The sequence below is a fragment of the Caretta caretta genome, chromosome 1, assembly GCF_965140235.1.
Source record: "Caretta caretta isolate rCarCar2 chromosome 1, rCarCar1.hap1, whole genome shotgun sequence".
Classification (NCBI taxonomy): domain Eukaryota; kingdom Metazoa; phylum Chordata; order Testudines; family Cheloniidae; genus Caretta; species Caretta caretta.
The window spans coordinates 316,909,714-316,928,120 of record NC_134206.1 but is presented as its reverse complement, the minus strand read 5'-3'; the positions used below and the strand labels follow the sequence as shown (position 1 = coordinate 316,928,120).

At 43.9% G+C, this 18,407-nt stretch overlaps 1 protein-coding gene and 1 long non-coding RNA gene across 2 annotated transcripts in view; both read right to left on the bottom strand.

The window, feature by feature from the left end:
• LOC142070925 (uncharacterized) overlaps window positions 1–18,407 on the bottom strand; it is a 502,201-nt gene that overhangs the window by 251,971 nt on the left and 231,823 nt on the right. The window contains exon 3 of the long non-coding RNA XR_012666853.1: window positions 10,193–10,342. This is a non-coding gene — a long non-coding RNA (uncharacterized LOC142070925). The remainder of the gene's footprint in view (window positions 1–10,192; window positions 10,343–18,407) is intronic.
• Window positions 3,654–5,328, bottom strand: LOC142071025 (uncharacterized). Its single transcript, XM_075125202.1, has 2 exons — window positions 4,584–5,328; window positions 3,654–4,195 (listed from the first exon to the last, which is right to left on the bottom strand). The coding sequence occupies exons 1-2, from the start codon at window positions 5,161–5,163 to the stop codon at window positions 3,654–3,656; spliced, it is 1,122 nt and encodes a 373-aa protein (XP_074981303.1). The 5' UTR covers window positions 5,164–5,328.

The following is an 18,407-nucleotide window of genomic DNA, read 5'->3' as shown; positions in this document are numbered from 1 at the left end:
AGAGGTATTTTGAAGTACTCCAGTGAAAACTGGTTAATATGACAAGTTTTTGAGTCTTTGAAATTGCTGTGCTGGACTGCATTCTCAGATATGGAGAAGGATGAGTGCTTTCAACCATCCAAAATCGGTTCTATACAGACATACATCTTGGCATGGCTTATAGTGATTAGAGTATAACAAATTAAGTTTAATTAAAAAGACGTTCAAAACAGAAGTTTGACAGTGTTTATACAATGTATTTTCAACTTTAAAAGTGCAGGTGTACATAGCAGGAGAAGGAGGAAACACAGAAAAAGGTAAGACTTTCATTTTTCTGCTATTGTATTTTGAATAGAGCTGTTTCAAGTCCAGATGCTGTGACAGCCAACACAAGCAGTTTTGCTTTTAGCCTCATATCCCTTTCCACATCCCTGTTTGGTTGTTGATACTTCCTTTGCCCTTTTGTCTCTTCTCTCTCCAATTTTCTGCCTTACTTCTTTTTCTCCTGTTCTCTTTTTCTTCCATTTTTGTTCACTCCTTTATGTTTAACTCCCCTTTTTAATATTTTCTGCCTCCTTTTTTGTTTGTTCTTTTCCTCCCCATTTCCCCCTTCTTGTTTGGACTCTACAGGGTGAAGCAAAGCAGCCTTTTATACACGGGATGGCTGAACACTGAAATGGGAAACTGACTTGGAATCTTGATCAGCTTCCTTCTCCAGCCTTTTATATTCAAACAGGATTCAAACTTTACTGCAGAAGGAAACTGAGTAGTCACATTCCCTCTGCATGAAGTTCTTTAAAAATGAAGTTTATGTGCTTAATATAGATGTAAATTGACTAAGGGTATGTCTACACTACGGAATAAGGTCGAATTTATAGAAGTCGGTTTTTTAGAAATCGGTTTTATAAATTCGAGTGTGTGTGTCCCCACAGTAAATGCTCTAAGTGCATTAAGTGCATTAACTCGGCGGAGCGCTTCCACAGTACCGAGGCAAGCGTCGACTTCCGGAGCGTTGCACTGTGGGTAGCTATCCCACAGTTCCCGCAGTCTCCGCTGCCCATTGGAATTCTGGGTTGAGATCCCAATGCCTGATGGGGCTAAAACATTGTCGCGGGTGGTTCTGGGTACATATCGTCAGCCTCCCGTTCCCTCCCTCCCCCCGTGAAAGCAAGGGCAGACAATCATTTCGCGCCTTTTTTCCTGAGTTACCTGTGCAGACGCCATACCATGGCAAGCATGGAGCCCGCTCAGGTAACCGTCACCCTATGTCTCCTGGGTGCTGGCAGACGCGGTACGGCATTGCTACACAGTAGCAGCAACCCCTTGCCTTGTGGCAGCAGACGGTGCAATACGACTGGTAGTCGTCCTCATCGTGTCCGAGGTGCTCCTGGCCGCGTCGGCTGGGAGCGCCTGGGCAGACATGGGCGCAGGGACTAAATTTGGAGTGACTTGACCAGGTCATTCTCTTTAGTCCTGCAGTCAGTCCTATTGAACCATCTTATGGTGAGCAGGCAGGCGATACGGACTGCTAGCAGTCGTACTGTACCATCTTCTGCCAGGCAGGCAAGAGATGAGGATTGCTAGCAGTCGTATTGCACCATCTTCTGCCAGGCAGGCAAGAGATGGGGATGGCTAGCAGGCGTACTGTACCATCTTCTGCCAAGCAGCCATGAGATGTGGATGGCATGCAGTCCTTCTGCACCGTCTGCTGCCAGCCAAAGATGTAAAAGATAGATGGAGTGGGTCAAAACAAGAAATAGACCAGATTTGTTTTGTACTCATTTGCCTCCTCCCCTGTCTAGGGGACTCATTCCTCTAGGTCACACTGCAGTCACTCACAGAGAAGGTGCAGCGAGGTAAATCTAGCCATGTATCAATCAGAGGCCAGGCTAACCTCCTTGTTCCAATAACAACGATAACTTAGGTGCACCATTTCTTATTGGAACCCTCCGTGCAGTCCTGCCTGAAATACTCCTTGATGTACAGGCACCCCCTTTGTTGATTTTAGCTCCCTGAAGCCAACCCTGTAAGCCGTGTCGTCAGTCGCCCCTCCCTCCGTCAGAGCAACGGCAGACAATCGTTCCGCGCCTTTTTTCTGTGCGGACGCCATACCACGGCAAGCATGGAGCCCGCTCAGCTCACTTTGGCAATTAGGAGCACATTAACCACCACACGCATTATTCAGCAGTATATGCAGCACCAGAACCTGGCAACGCGATACCGGGCGAGGAGGCGACGTCAGCGCGGTCCCGTGAGTGATCAGGACATGGACACAGATTTCTCTGAAAGCATGGGCCCTGCCAATGCATGCATCATGGTGCTAATGGGGCAGGTTCATGCTGTGGAACGCCGATTCTGGGCTCGGGAAACAAGCACAGACTGGTGGGACCGCATAGTGTTGCAGGTCTGGGACGATTCCCAGTGGCTACGAAACTTTCGCATGCGTAAGGGCACTTTCATGGAACTTTGTGACTTGCTTTCCCCTGTCCTGAAGCGCATGAATACCAAGATGAGAGCAGCCCTCACAGTTGAGAAGCGAGTGGCGATAGCCCTGTGGAAGCTTGCAACGCCAGACAGCTACCGGTCAGTTGGGAATCAATTTGGAGTGGGCAAATCTACTGTGGGGGCTGCTGTGATGCAAGTAGCCCACGCAATCAAAGATCTGCTGATATCAAGGGTAGTGACCCTGGGAAATGTGCAGGTCATAGTGGATGGCTTTGCTGCAATGGGATTCCCTAACTGTGGTGGGGCTATAGATGGAACCCATATCCCTATCTTGGCACCGGAGCACCAAGCCGCCGAGTACATAAACCGCAAGGGGTACTTTTCAATAGTGCTGCAAGCTCTGGTGGATCACAAGGGACGTTTCACCAACATCAACGTGGGATGGCCGGGAAAGGTGCATGATGCTCGCATCTTCAGGAACTCTGGTCTGTTTCAAAAGCTGCAGGAAGGGACTTTATTCCCAGACCAGAAAATAACTGTTGGGGATGTTGAAATGCCTATATGTATCCTTGGGGACCCAGCCTACCCCTTAATGCCATGGCTCATGAAGCCGTACACAGGCAGCCTGGACAGTGGTCAGGAGCTGTTCAACTACAGGCTGAGCAAGTGCAGAATGGTGGTAGAATGTGCATTTGGACGTTTAAAGGCGCGCTGGCGCAGTTTATTGACTCGCTTAGACCTCAGCGAAACCAATATTCCCACTGTTATTACTGCTTGCTGTGTGCTCCACAATATCTGTGAGAGTAAGGGGGAGACGTTTATGGCGGGGTGGGAGGTTGAGGCAAATCGCCTGGCTGCTGGTTACGCGCAGCCAGACACCAGGGCGGTTAGAAGAGCACAGGAGGGCGCGGTACGCATCAGAGAAGCTTTGAAAAACAGTTTCATGACTGGCCAGGCTACGGTGTAAAAGTTCTGTTTGTTTCTCCTTGATGAACCCCCCCGCCCCTTGGTTCACTCTACTTCCCTGTAAGCTAACCACCCTCCCCTCCTCCCTTTAATCATTGCTTGCAGAGCCAATAAAGTCATTGCTGCTTCACAGTCATGCATTCGTTATTCATTCATCACACAAACAGGGGGATGACTACCAAGGTATCCCAGGAGGGGTGGTGGAGGAGGGAAGGAAAATGCCACACAGCACTTTAAGCACAGCACTTTAAAAGTTTACAACTTTAAAATTTATTGAATGACAGCCTTCTTTTTTTTGGGCAATCCTCTGTGGGGGAGTGGCTGGTTGGCCGGAGGCCTCCCCACCGTGTTCTTGGGCGTCTGGGTGTGGAGGCTATGGAACTTGGGGAGGAGGGCGGTTGGTTACAGAGGGGCTGCAGTGGCAGTCTGTGCTCCAGCTGCCTTTGCTGCAGCTCAACCATACACTGGAGCATACTGGTTTGGTCCTGCAGCAGCCTCAGCATTGAATCCTGCCTCCTCTCATCACGCTGCCGCCACCTTTGAGCTTCAGCCCTGTCTTCAGCCCGCCACTTACTCTCTTCAGCCCGCCACTTACTCTCTTCAGCCCTCCACCTCTCCTCCCGGTCATTTTGTGCTTTCCTGCACTCTGACATTATTTGCCTCCACGCATTCGTCTGTGCTCTGTCAGTGTGGGAGGACAGCATGAGCTCGGAGAACATTTCATCGCGAGTGCGTTTTTTTTTCTTTCTAAGCTTCACTAGCCTCTGGGAAGGAGAAGATCCTGTGATCATTGAAACACATGCAGCTGGTGGAGAAAAAAAAAGGGACAGCGGTATTTAAAAAGACACATTTTATAAAACAGTGGCTACACTCTTTCAGGGTAAACCTTGAAAGTTAACATTACATACATAGCACATGTGCTTTCGTTACAAGGTCGCATTTTGCCTCCTCCCACCGCGTGAACGGATTTTGGTTGAATGCCAGCAAACATACACTGCAATGCTTTGTTCTACAGTGATTCCCCAGTACGTGTTGCTGGCCTGGAGTGGTAAAGTGTCCTACCATGAAGGACGAAATAAGGCTGCCCTCCCCAGAAACCTTTTGCAAAGGCAGAACCGCAAATGCCAGGGCAAAGTAATCCTTTCACATGCTTGCTTTTAAACCATGTATAGCATTTTAAAAGGTACACTCACCAGAGGTCCCTTCTCCGCCTGCTGAGTCCAGGAGGCAGCCTTGGGTGGGTTCGGGGGGTACTGGCTCCAGGTCTAGGGTGAGAAACAGTTCCTGGCTGTCGGGAAAACCGGTTTCTCCGCTTGCTTGCTGTGAGCTATCTACAACCTCCTCCTCATCATCTTCTTCGTCCCCAAAACCTACTTCTGTATTGCCTCCATCTCCATTGAAGGAGTCAAACAACACGGCTGGGGTAGTGGTGGCTGAACCCCCTAAAATGGCATGCAGCTCATCATAGAAGCGGCATGTTTGGGGCTCTGACCCAGAGCGGCCGTTCGCCTCTCTGGTTTTCTGGTAGGCTTGCCTCAGCTCCTTCAGTTTCACGCGGCACTGCTTCGGGTCCCTGTTATGGCCTCTGTCCTTCATGCCCTGGGAGATTTTCAGAAAGGTTTTGGCATTTCGAAAACTGGAACGGAGTTCTGATAGCACGGATTCCTCTCCCCAAACAGCGATCAGATCCCGTACCTCCCGTTCAGTCCATGCTGGAGCTCTTTTGCGATTCTGGGACTCCATCATGGTCACCTCTGCTGATGAGCTCTGCATGGTCACCTGCAGCTTGCCACGCTGGCCAAACAGGAAATGAGATTCAAAAGTTCGCGGTTCTTTTCCTGTCTACCTGGCCAGTGCATCTGAGTTGAGAGCGCTGTCCAGAGCGGTCAGAATGGAGCACTCTGGGATAGCTCCCGGAGGCCAATACCATCGAATTGTGTCCACAGTACCCCAAATTCGAGCCGGCAAGGTCGATTTAAGCGCTAATCCACTTGTCAGGGGTGGAGTAAGGAAATCGATTTTAAGAGCCCTTTAAGTCGAAATAAAGGGCTTCATTGTGTGGACGGGTGCAGGTTTAAATCGATTTAACGCTGCTAAATTCGATCTAAAGTCCTAGTGTAGACCAGGGCTAACAGTCTAATTCCCACTGCAGAAGTCACTGCTTCTCTTTGCCTCTCGCTCACGTTACCTTCAATACATCATCATAAGCAATCATCTATGCCTACCACTGGTCTCATCTTTTCTGCAATGTTTCAGACAAAATATTTCCTTTTTCCTGGTTTCTTCTTGTTTGCTCAGGACCTGATTTGTTGCCAATCACTATGGATAAATGTATTCTTCCACAGTACTGGTATATCAAGAGAGACAGGAACAGATTGAGACAGTGCTGTACTAATATATTAATACTTTTCAGCTGATAATTGTTCCCCCAATCTGAACCACTCTTTGAATACCAAAATAAATTCAGAAGCAGATATGATTAGCTGACATGTTGCTATATAATGATTAATAAACAGGTCATTTCACTCATTTGCAGATCTCTTGCACAGACACCTTATCGCATAATACACTATTTGCCAAGCCCAAAATCTCCATGTAAACAACTTTTGGACAAAGTTGACAAAGACAGCTACAGAGAGCTGTTTGCTGAGCAAGTGCCTCCAAACTTAATTTTCTTCAAGCATCAGTCATCCCTGCTGACTAGCTAGACTCAAGATAAAGTACAAACTAAGAAAAAAAAACATTTATACTTGGAGACTGGGGACCAGATTCATTGTTACATTCTGGCTGGTTTATGCCACTCCAGCAACTCAATGCGGCTGTAAAGCCAGTTAAGCTTGGATGCTTTCTGTCTTCTCGATAGCAGAGTACAGCTGGATTATTCCAGTGAATCTGGCTCTTCCTTTGGTTCATCTGAGAGTGAAACTAGTTAGAGGGAGAGGTTCCATCAGAGCAGAAGACACATAAAACATAAAAGGGTTTATTCATTAAAGGTGAGCTTGCTATGAAACTTACTGTAGCTCTAATGATAAAAGAAAGACTGAATGAACAAAAAATTAAGAGTAAATTTAAAGAGAATTTTTCTGCACAATTACTGTAATTGGAGCATGCAATCTAGCCCTGTGTAAATGACACATTTTCAAACACTGTTATTCCCACACAAATGTGCATCCACACTCAATATGATTAGGAACTTTATCACCTTCAGTGCTCATCCTGTCCCAGGGTAGTTTCAACCCTTCTTTCAGCTGATATGTTTGTCTCTTTTGTAACAAAACCCTGTGCACACAAGAACAAATCATGCTTGCATCAAACACATTCACAAATGTTGCTAAGCAGAAGGTCCTTCTATCAAGTATTTTTATATACACTTATAGCTAACACAGATCGGCGCTCCAGTGTGAATAAACTTCCGGACTAAGGATGGCTAAGAAATGGCTAGGTATAGAATGGAAATCCTCTTCTTCCAAAATAAGTAGATTATGATTTAGGGCTGGATTGTGTCACGAGGACACAGCCAATGAAGGGGCTTGTATCACGGCACTGTCCCATAAGCAGCATAGGAAAGGAATTGTGGCTCTTTCAGCCACAACTGCCTCCCTTCTCCCCAGATTGGTGCAGGGTGGGGAGTAGTTTGTTGCTTGCATATACTATCTCTTCCCCACTCTCCTTGCACTAGCTCAGCTCCTCAGGTGAGTATGTTGAAGAGACACAGCTAAAGTTCCACTCACTTCCCACTCACTTCCTCTGGAGAAGGGACACATCAATGAAACACCTTTACCTATGGAACATCAGCCTCAAAGTCCAGGTAGCCAGAGTAGGGGCATAAGAGAGGGGAGAGTTCTTATTCCATTGCATACCTCTGTGCAGGTGCACAGCCCAAGATAGAATGTAGCCGATAGTTCATACAGTTGTGTTTTCTTCCTATGTAAGTTACATATTTTGCCTGAATGAAGAGTCGTTTTCAAAGAAATATTCTCCTGAATGAGCATGCCATGTGTAAGGTCAGAGTACATGACTAAGGATAGGTTGTCTACTCTTTAGTTACGTTCATTGTATTGATGCTTTGACTGCTGTGCTCCCCTTTTGCTGTGCAATAGTACATGTTTTGAAAGAGGCACTAAACTTTTGGATGGTGCCCAAAAACATTCTCGCTTTATTACACTGAAATTACTTCTAAGCTAATGAGGAACCTTGTAACCTAACTTAGAACCTTGATAATGGTTCAGACTCCAAGAACATGAATCTCTGCATTGATTCATGCTCTTGGAGTCTGAACCATTATCAAAGCACATGCACTGAGTCATGAAGTTTCAGTCTACCTTATGTCAACAGCTCTGAAGAAACTTACAGCTTCTGAGCATAGTTATATCAATTCACTACTGTTCAGTTATGCTGAATCACAGCACTGATCTATGTTAGTGCTACACCCCAAGTGGTTTTATTACTTGGAAGAGCTCTTGTAGAAAGGTCAATAACCGGAAGCCTTTTTTAAAAAATGTGGTCAGCATTCTAAAGGAAAAACAGTAAAAACAAGAGACATCAGGCAGCTTTCACACAGTCTGCCTTGCAGCATAACTGAAGTCCGATGCTGAATAGCTAATATTCTTACTTCAAACTTGCTATTGCTATTGCCAAACAGTGCATTAATGCCACTGTGAAAACAAAGTGGAAAAGTGTGCACTGAAAGAGAATGTGGATTCTGAAATTTTAGATTGCTTAAATGATTGTATTCACATATGTCCTTTTGGAATGAAATTTTTATGTGATTTTAAAACAGTGTTTCTTTCTGAGCAAGTAAGAATAATTGTTAACAAAGCTATATCACTAGAAGATAAAGAAGCAAACATTTTAATAAACCTATAGTGTACTCTGGTAGTAAACAGTAACCATGAATACCCCTGCAAATTACAGTTGGCATTGTCTGTTCTGCTAAACCTTCTGGGCACCTCAGAAACAAAGAGGTTGGCAGACCAGGAACAGGAAACAAACTGAGAAAGTTTTGGGGACCAGGAGAAGCACTAAACATTGGCAAGGGTCTGGGTGCGTACATAATCAGAAAGGGGAGAAGGAACAGGATCACAGGAAAGGCAAGGGTTGCACAATTTGATTGCTGGGTAAAATAGAGCATATGGGGAGAGTGGATCCATCTCTAGGTGGAAAGAAAGGGTGGAAACGCAGACCCTAAGGCAATAGGTGGGGATATTACAGAACATCCTTATAGAAGAGGATTCTAAATATTTGAATACTCTATGTTTTATTTCATTTTGTTAGATATGTATTGTGTACCTAATTTCAGTCTCATGGGATCCATCTTTCAAGTGTCTAACAAATTCAAACAGTTTCACAGAGTATTGAATATAATTACTTATTCATTGAACAATTTTTTGTATCTTGATGCATACACCCAAGGATGCCATTAAGATTGCATGTTCAACCTAAATTTGGAATTGCCTTACTTCGTAAGCACGACATTTTCAAAGTAGAAGCAAGGGGGATTGGTATATAATTTTTTAACTACAGCGTCATGAGGTTACTTTTAAAATGCATACCTGTCTTTTTTGGAAAAAGGACGGGGCCTGTCAAACCGCTGATTGGCAGGTGGCTGGTGGGTGTTGAGCACCCACTATTTTTTCCCATGGGTGCTGCAGCTCCTGCGCCTATGCCCTCATAGATCTTTGCCACAACTTCAACAGCTACTACGTATCCTTTAAACTCTTTCTGGAACACTCCCTCAACAGCATCAACTTCCTGAACACCACAATCAGCTTCAACAATGGAACCCCAGATACAACTATATACACAAGTACCCCACAGATCACCACACCTACCTTCACAGGTCCAGTAACCACCCCAGCTACACCAAGGAATCTGTTATCTGTAGGCAGGTACTAAGATACCACATAAGATGTATATCCTCCTCAGAGCATGTTAACACACTTAAAACCACATTTACCAAACAAGGACACTCCACTAGAGAAGCAGATTGCATCATGGAACAGACCACCCAAATATCGCAAGAGAACCTACTTCAATACACAAATAAAACCTCCTCTGACTGAACATATCTAGTTGTCACCTACCACGCCACACTGGAATCTATTCAGGGTATCATCAAACAATTACAATCCATACCTGATGGAGACCACACCCTGAAAGACATATTTCTTGAACCCTCTCTTCTGACCTTCAAACAATCCCCAACCTCTCCAAGCTCCTCACAGATCAGGATATCAACTCCAAACAGCATCAGACCCTGACAGAACAACAGATGCAAAACCTGCAGATGTATCTCCATTGCTATGATGATAACTCTCCACAACACACCTTTCAAAATCCATGGGTTCTGCACATACCTATCACAACATGTGGTGCACCTCCTCCAATGCACTAAATGTCCCAACAACTACTATGTGGGTGAAACAAGACAATCACTACACTCTCAAATGAACTCACAGAAAAATGATAAAAGACACACCACACCACCTGAGTGAACACTTTTCACAAAGCAATCACTCTGTCTGATATCTCAGTCCTTATCCTCAAAGGAAACCTGCACAGCACCTTCAGAAGACAACCCTGGGAGCTTAAATTCATTACTTTGTGAGATACTAATAATCAGACTGAACAGAGACACTGGATTTATGGCTTATTACAACAATCTGTAAGCACCTAACCGCCCCAGCCTTCTCCCAGCTCCCACACCTTCCCCCATGACAGACAATGTATTAAAAGCCCACTGCCCCTTGAATGGTCCCTTGAAATATGTCTTAAGTGCTTATGCCTAAACAGTCTAACCCACCTTGTATTTAGCTGTGACACTGAGTACATTTTCCAGACCTGAAGGACTCCGTGTAAACTCGAAAGCTTGTCTCTCTCATCAACGGAAGTTGGTCCAATAAAAGATCTCTCACCCATCTTGCCTCAGTTCATCTGGAAGTAGATAAGCAGCCTGCAACAAAACACATGAATCATGATGACAAGGAGTAGGAATGGAACAAGTCATTGCCCAGAAGCAGGTTACAGGTGAGCCTCAGCAGGTGCAGCCCCATCTGCTTCACAGAACTTCTGCTATGTCTACAGTGTGGCTTTTTGCTTTGGATATTGGCAGCCACTGGCGAATACAGAGTGTGAGAGTAATACGCTATTGTGGGTCTATCCCACCTAAAAAGCCACACAATCATTTTCTCCACTAGCTGGAACTTTAGCCCCCTCCAAGTTAGCATAACATAGAAATTGTTGCAGTGGTCCAGCCTTAAAGTGGGAAAGACATTGATAACTGTGGTAAGGTCTACATCAGAAATGAATGGTGAATTCCTTTCAGCTAGCCAGAAGTGAGCTTACCTCTTTCCAACAAGATCAAGCCATGTACCCCCCGCTTCCTACCTGAGTGCTAATGCCCAAGCTGTTCTCAACCTAATTTACAAAGGCTTATTTATCCAGGTCAGAGTCAATACACAATTCACTGTAATTGACAGTTTTTGTTTTGGAAAGAATAAATGAGTTTCCAGTCCTGGAATAGATGAGTTGTTGCTAGTCAGTGTTACTGTACATGGACAAAAGAGTGGGAAGAACTGTGCAATGTGATCTAGCAGTCTGAACTGATTCTGATCAGTCCCTGGCTTTCATGTGTTCAAAATTCACACAAATCCTCTGGTCTCCAGAAGCAGTGGTGCAAGTAGAAATCATTTCTTGCCAGTACGCTGCACTCATGGGAGGCATATAAAGGGGGGGAGGGCATGTGACCTACCCACATGACTCCTCCCTGCCCTGCCCCCATCCTGGGGCCCCCACGTTCTCCCCATCCCCTGCCCATGATCCACATTACTAGGATGGGTTTTTGTGAGTAGAGCTGGTTGTATTGTTTGTTGTGAATATAGCTATTTCTCTTATTTACAAATAGATCCATAGAAATCAGTCTGTTTGCCTAGTTATTCAGTTCAGACCCACATTACCGGGGTGGGGGAGGCGGTACAGCTGCAGCGGAGGAGCTGCCAGTGTTCTGCTCCTTTCCCCGCTGCTGTTCCCAGCAGAACACCGCAGCTCCTCTGTACTGCCCCCAGCCCCACTCCCCCAACCCTGTCCTCTGGCGGGGCTGCTGTACAGACGGAGGAGAGACAGCTCCGTGGAAGGGCAGGGCAGGGAGTGGGCTCCTCCTCTGTCTTTCCGGTACACTGTACCAGCTATAAATATCTTACTGGTACGGCATACCAGACCATACCACCGTACTTGCACCACTGATTACGAGTAATCTAACAAGGAAAAAACCAACAACCCCACATCTGACTCCCAACCCTAACAGACAAACTCCCAGAAATTGTAGGGTCTGACTCTGAAGAAAAGTAATTTTCAGCCAGAGTTCTACAATGGAGTAAGTCTTATTATATTTGTAACCTGATAAATCTAAAGTAATATACAATCTAATCAAACAGGAAGAGCCGTGCCAAAGAAGGCTAATGGCATCTGTACCATATTTTAACAAAAGCACACAGCATACAAAGTTAACGCAAAACAATTTAGAATAATAAAAAGCACCCAGAAAAATGGGTTTGAAAATTGACTTAAAATTATATAGTTACATTATATTTTTTGGCAATCTCATTTTATATCAGCTTTTTTAAAAAATGAAAGTAACATTTATAATTTTAAATGAGAAAATTAGCATCCGCTGTACAGAGAGCATATTAAGAAAGAGGAATCATTATGGTTAGCATGGCGTGATTCACTGAAATGTGGTGAGTAGGAGGTACTACGTAGTAACCTGAATTGTACTGAAGTTAAAGTACATTTTGTATCCTTTTCAGTCTCTCTCCCCAGGGACTTCTGAGCCAATCCTCCCTGCTATACAGATGAATAGAAGTTTGGGCTGTTTTTCTGAACCAATTCGATATAATTATTAAAAACGTACAAGCTGTTTCACAAACAGTGGGATGGAAATTGGCTGAAGGAACATAAGCTCAGTAACAAGCATTGAGACAAACCTTTCTGCTTTAGCAAAAATGATTGTCTGTTGTAATTTGCACAGTTATTATAGTAGGAACATCTTCCACATATCAGCCAATAATACAACCTAAAGAAACTTTCCCTGTAGTTTTTGGCCCCAGATCTACAAAACTGAGCCAAGTGACACCACTGAATATACATGCTGAAAAGACCACCAATCTCAGAGCTCTATGGCCTGATTCCTCACTCCAGTTATCCTGATTAGACATAAATCCATTAGACATAAAGAGAATCAAGCCCCAGGAATACAAACTGCTGCTAACATAGGTAATTAGACCCTGTCTGAGTTAGTGAACAGAAAATGGGTATTATGATATTGCACAGTAGGTAAAATAAATTAGAGGATAACAGCCATTGCATTGGAGTACATGAAGAAATGAATGGCTTCTGTAGTTAATTAACCGCTGCAACAGTTATCCTCAGAAAACGGTACAAAACGGTACAGAAATACTGGAACTAACAAGGATTAGCTAAAATTGGTTAATGACTCTCTGACCCATGAAATTACTCCAACTCCTGACTCATCCTTCTTCCTCAAGAGTAGAACGTCAGATTCTGAAAAATGATATTTGAAAACATTCATTTGAATTCTGAAGAGCTGTACACTTCCAAAGATATTTGTACCCATTTTAAGTACACCAGAAAATTTGCGCAAACAGGTTTTTGCTTGTATTGTTATTTGAGGAATGACTATTGTTTGTACAAAGACTCTTATCCAGGTGTGACAAGAGCATCTGCCATTCATTATTTGCTAATTTCCTGTTTTAAAAGTTTTGGTTATCTAGTCAGCAGCAGGAGCTCTAGAAGTTGTTATAAATCACACACCACAAACAATAAATAGAGGAAGTCAGCAACGAGTGAATAAACCATAGTCTGATATTTGTTCCCAGGAACTGAATAACTAGGCGAACAGACTGATTTCTATGGATCTATTTGTAAATAAGAGAAAGAGCTATATTTACAACAAACAATGTGTCAAGGTTCCTTCCCCACTCTGAAATCTAAGGTACAGATGTGAGGACCTGCATGAAAGACCCCCTAAGCTTATTCTTACCAGCTTAGGTTAAAAACTTCCTCAAGGTACAAACTTTGCCTTGTCCTTGAACTCTATGCTGCCACCACCAAGCGTGTTAAACAAAGAACAGGGAAAGAGACCACTTGGAGACGTCTTCCTCCAAAATATCCCCCCAAGCCCTACACCCCCTTTCCTGGGGAAGGATTGATAAAAATCCTCACCAATTTGCATAGGTGAACACAGACCCAAACCTTGGATCTTAAGAACAATGAAAAAGCAATCAGGATTTTAAAAGAAGAATTTTAATTAAAGAAAAAGTAAAAGAATCACCTCTGTAAAATCAGGATGGTAAATACCTTACAGGGTAATCAGATTCAAAACATAGAGAATCCCTCTAGGCAAAACCTTAAGTTACAAAAAGACACAAAAACAGGAATATACATTCCATTCAGCACAACTTGTTTACCAGCCATTTAAACAAAAGGAAATCTAATGCATTTCTAGCTAGATTACTTACTAATTTAACAGAAGTTCTGAAGAGCATTTCTGACCTGGTCCTGGCAAAAGCATCACATAGACAGACAGACCCTTTTCCCCTCCCCCCGACTCCAGCTTTGAAAGTATCTCGTCTCCTCATTGGTCATTTTGGTCAGGTGCCAGCAAGGTTATCTTAGCTTCTTAACTCTTTACAGGTGAAAGGGTTTTGCCTCTGGCCAAGAGGCATTTTATAGTTCTGTATACAGAAAGGTGGTTACCCTTCCCTTTATATTTGTGACACAATGCAACTAGCTCGACTCACAAAAACCCATCCTAGCACTAGTTTCTTCCTGCTACTCTTACATGTAATGCCTTCCTAGTGACTTTTATATTGCTGGAAATACTCTTCAAATCCCTAGATGTGTCCTCCCATCTGACCTAATTCCAAATTGCCAGGACTGACTTGACTGTCTGGTTGGGAGGCAGGTCAACTCAGAGTGAATGTCTAGGAGGCTTGAGAAAGCAAACAAACAGGGTCATTTAGAAGTTATTCCAGACAAAGGTTTCAATTTGACTTGCATGCAAGAGCCCTGAACCTTTCCCTGATTCTCTGGCTAGCCTTGCTGACAGCACCACCCCCCAAAAACACCTGAGTTGTCAGGGGCCAACCACAAGCTGATGCATTTCAAAACCTCGGAAGAGTCATTTGCTGAGACAGTTCATTAAGGCCATGCACTGTATTTCTATGTACAGGGAGGGGGAAAAAAAGAGACAGGCATAAAACCATGTAACTTATATAAAATAAATTTTGTCCCTGCGGAGCAAAGAGCTGTGCTACCCTTTATTAGGCTATCCAGTGACCTAACATGCAGATCACAACTGGGCAAAGATGCGAATGGAGAGAGGTTATAAAGTGACTCATTTTGAGGAGAAATCTTTAAAGTGATGAATAGTTTCAAGGATCAGCCTATGTTCAAGAGGAATCAGGTGACTGGACACAGTATCAAAGTTTAAAAAATTCCCGTGGACTGAAAGCTCATCAAGGCAGAGACCATTATTTTTCCTATATATTTGTACAACATTTACCATAGTACACCCTGATTGTAGCTTTTGGTCGCTACTATTATACATACATACACGTATATACATACACACACACAAATTTACCATGAAACTATAAACTTGAGCAGCAAAGCTACAGGTCACCACTTGTATCAAATAATAAAAACAATAGTAATAATAATGGTAGTAAGACAAGAATGCTTGATTTTTCTGAGGTGTCACTAGCTAATTTTTTTATCTTATTTTTCCATAATATAGTAATGGATAAATCAGAATAAAACTCTGAGCAATTATATGTTTATTAATTCCAGTGTTTTTAGAGGGGCTGTCAGAGTGCTGAGTATTCACCACTTTATATCTCCATTCCCCACTATCATTCAGTCTGAAGAGTCCTGAATGGGTCTCCTTTCTATTGCTATCATAAAAGCTCATTAGACAGTGTATCAGTCAGTTTTTGTGGCTCCAAACAAACAAACAATCTAGTAGCATATCCAATGAAAGGTAATTAGAGTAAAAAGGGTCTTCATTACTTTAGGCTGCTTCAAGAAAGATAACCACCACCAAAATGTGCCCCTGGGGCACTGTCCAGTTCAGTGAGTCTCTTGATCTATGAACATCCTGGGAATAGTCTATTTGGCACAGTAATAAATAAACTGGGTCATACCTTGATTGAGGAGGACATTTCGCCTAGTTCCATCCAAACATGAAACTGTCTTTGGCTGCTGATGCAGGTAGAGTGTGGTGTTTTTGCAACGAAATATTGAGAAATTTCAGTTCTGTGGAAAAGATGAGTTTTTGGTTTTACCTCTTCATTCAATATGAAAGTTTTGTAGGCAACTTGAAGTACTCAGAGAAAGATGTTGAAAAGAAAAACTTTAACCCTGCATGCAAAAGTGAAACAAACAGAAAAACGCACTTTTATGGCAAGAGCTAATTAGATGTACTTAGACTTTCCTTCAGTTATTTCCTATGTAGTCCCAGTGGGCACCCCTCCCCCACTTCCCTTCTACCACTGCAATTCTTATACTTCAGGGCTTATCAGTTTCAGACTTCCTTCTAGCAACATGGGTAGAGAGTAGATATTGCCAGGAAATGGAATTTCATTTGTGCAAAGTACTTCAATTTGCCTGCAAAAATTTCATATTGAATGAAGAGGTAAAACCAGAAACTCATCTTTTCCACAGAAATGAAATTTCTCAATATTTCATTGCAAAAACACCAAAGGAAATTTGCTTCTCTGGATCTCTTGCGGCCTGCCTATTAGGCTGCAGTGGAGCAAAGTACACCAGGAAGCCCAGGGTCCATAGCAACTTATCTTGTTGAGCAGCTGGGGAGCCAGGGAGCCTGAAGCCTTCCCAGGAGACTGCCTAGTGCAGTGGTTCTCAACCAGGGATAGGAGTACCCCTGGGGGTACTCAGAGGTCTTCCAGGGGATACATCAGCTCCTCTAGATATTTGCCTAGTTTTACAATGGGCCACATAAAAAGCACTAGCGAAGTCAGTACAAACTAAAATTTCATACAGACAATGACTTGTTTATACTTCTCTATATATTATACACTGAAATTGAGTGCAATATTTACATTCCAATTGATTTATTTTATAATTCTATGATAAAAATGAAAAAGTGAGAAATTTTTCAGTAATGGTGTGCTGTGACACTTTTGTATTTTATATGTCTGATTTTGTACGCAACTAGTTTTTATGTGAGATGAAACTTGGGGTAGGCAAGACAAATCAGATTCCTGAAAGGGGTACTGTCATAGAATCATAGAATCATAGAATATCAGAGTTGGAAGGGACCTCAGGAGGTCATCTAGTCCAACCCCCTGCTCAAAAGCAGGACCCATACCCAATTAAATCATCCCAGCCAGGGCTTTGTCAAGCCTGACCTTAAAAACTTCTAAGGAAGGAGATTCCACCACCTCCCTAGGCAATGCATTCCAGTGTTTCACCACCCTCCTAGTGAAAAAGTTTTTCCTAATATCCAACCTAAACCTCCCCCACTGCAACTTGAGACCATTACTCCTTCTCCTGTCCTCTTCCACCACTGAGAATAGTCTAGAACCATCCTCTCTGGAACTACCTCTCAGGTAGTTGAAAGCAGCTATCAAATCCCCCCTCATTCTTCTCTTCCGCAGACTAAACAATCCCAGTTCCCTCAGCCTCTCCTCATAACTCATGTGTTCCAGACCCCTAATCATTTTTGTTGCCCTTCGCTGGACTCTCTCCAATTTATCCACATCCTTCTTGTAGTGTGGGGCCCAAAACTGGACACAGTACTCCAGATGAGGCCTCACCAATGTCGAATAGAGGGGGACGATCACGTCCCTTGATCTGCTGGCTATGCCCCTACTTATACATCCCAAAATGCCATTGGCCTTCTTGGCAACAAGGGCACACTGCTGGCTCATATCCAGCTTCTCGTCCACTGTCACCCCTAGGTCCTTTTCCGCAGAACTGCTGCCTAGCCATTCGGTCCCTAGTCTGTAGCTGTGCATTGGGTTCTTCCATCCTAAGTGCAGGACCCTGCACTTATCCTTATTGAACCTCATCAGATTTCTTTTGGCTCAATCCTCCAATTTGTCTAGGTCCCTCTGTATCCTATCCCTGCCCTCCAGCGTATCTACCACTCCTCCCAGTTTAGTATCATCTGCAAATTTGCTGAGAGTGCAATCCACACCATCCTCCAGATCATTTATGAAGATATTGAACAAAACCGGCCCCAGGACCGACCCCTGGGGCACTCCACTTGACACCGGCTGCCAACTAGACATGGAGCCATTGATCACTACCCGTTGAGCCCGACAATCTAGCCAACTTTCTACCCACCTTATAGTGCATTCATCCAGCCCATACTTCCTTAACTTGCCGACAAGAATACTGTGGGAGACCGTGTCAAAAGATTTGCTAAAGTCAAGATACAATATATCCACTGCTTTCCCTTCATCCACAGAACCAGTAATCTCATCATAGAAGGCGATTAGATTAGTCAGGCATGACCTTCCCTTGGTGAATCCATGCTGACTGTTCCTGATCACTTTCCTCTCATGTAAGTGCTTCAGGATTGATTCTTTGAGGACCTGCTCCATGATTTTTCCGGGGACTGAAGTGAGGCTTACTGGCCTGTAGTTTCCAGGATCCTCCTTCTTCCCTTTTTAAAAGATTGGCACTACATTAGCCTTTTTCCAGTCATCCGGGACTTCCCCTGTTCGCCACGAGTTTTCAAAGATAATGGCCAATGGCTCTGCAATCACAGCCGCCAGTTCCTTTAGCACTCTCGGATGCAACTCATCCGGCCCCATGGACTTGTGCACGTCCAGCTTTTCTAAATAGTCCCTAACCACCTCTTTCTCCACAGAGGGCTGGCCATCTATTCCCCATGTTGTGATGCCCAGCACAGCAGTCTGGGAGCTGACCTTGTTCGTGAAGACAGAGGCAAAAAAAGCATTGAGTACATT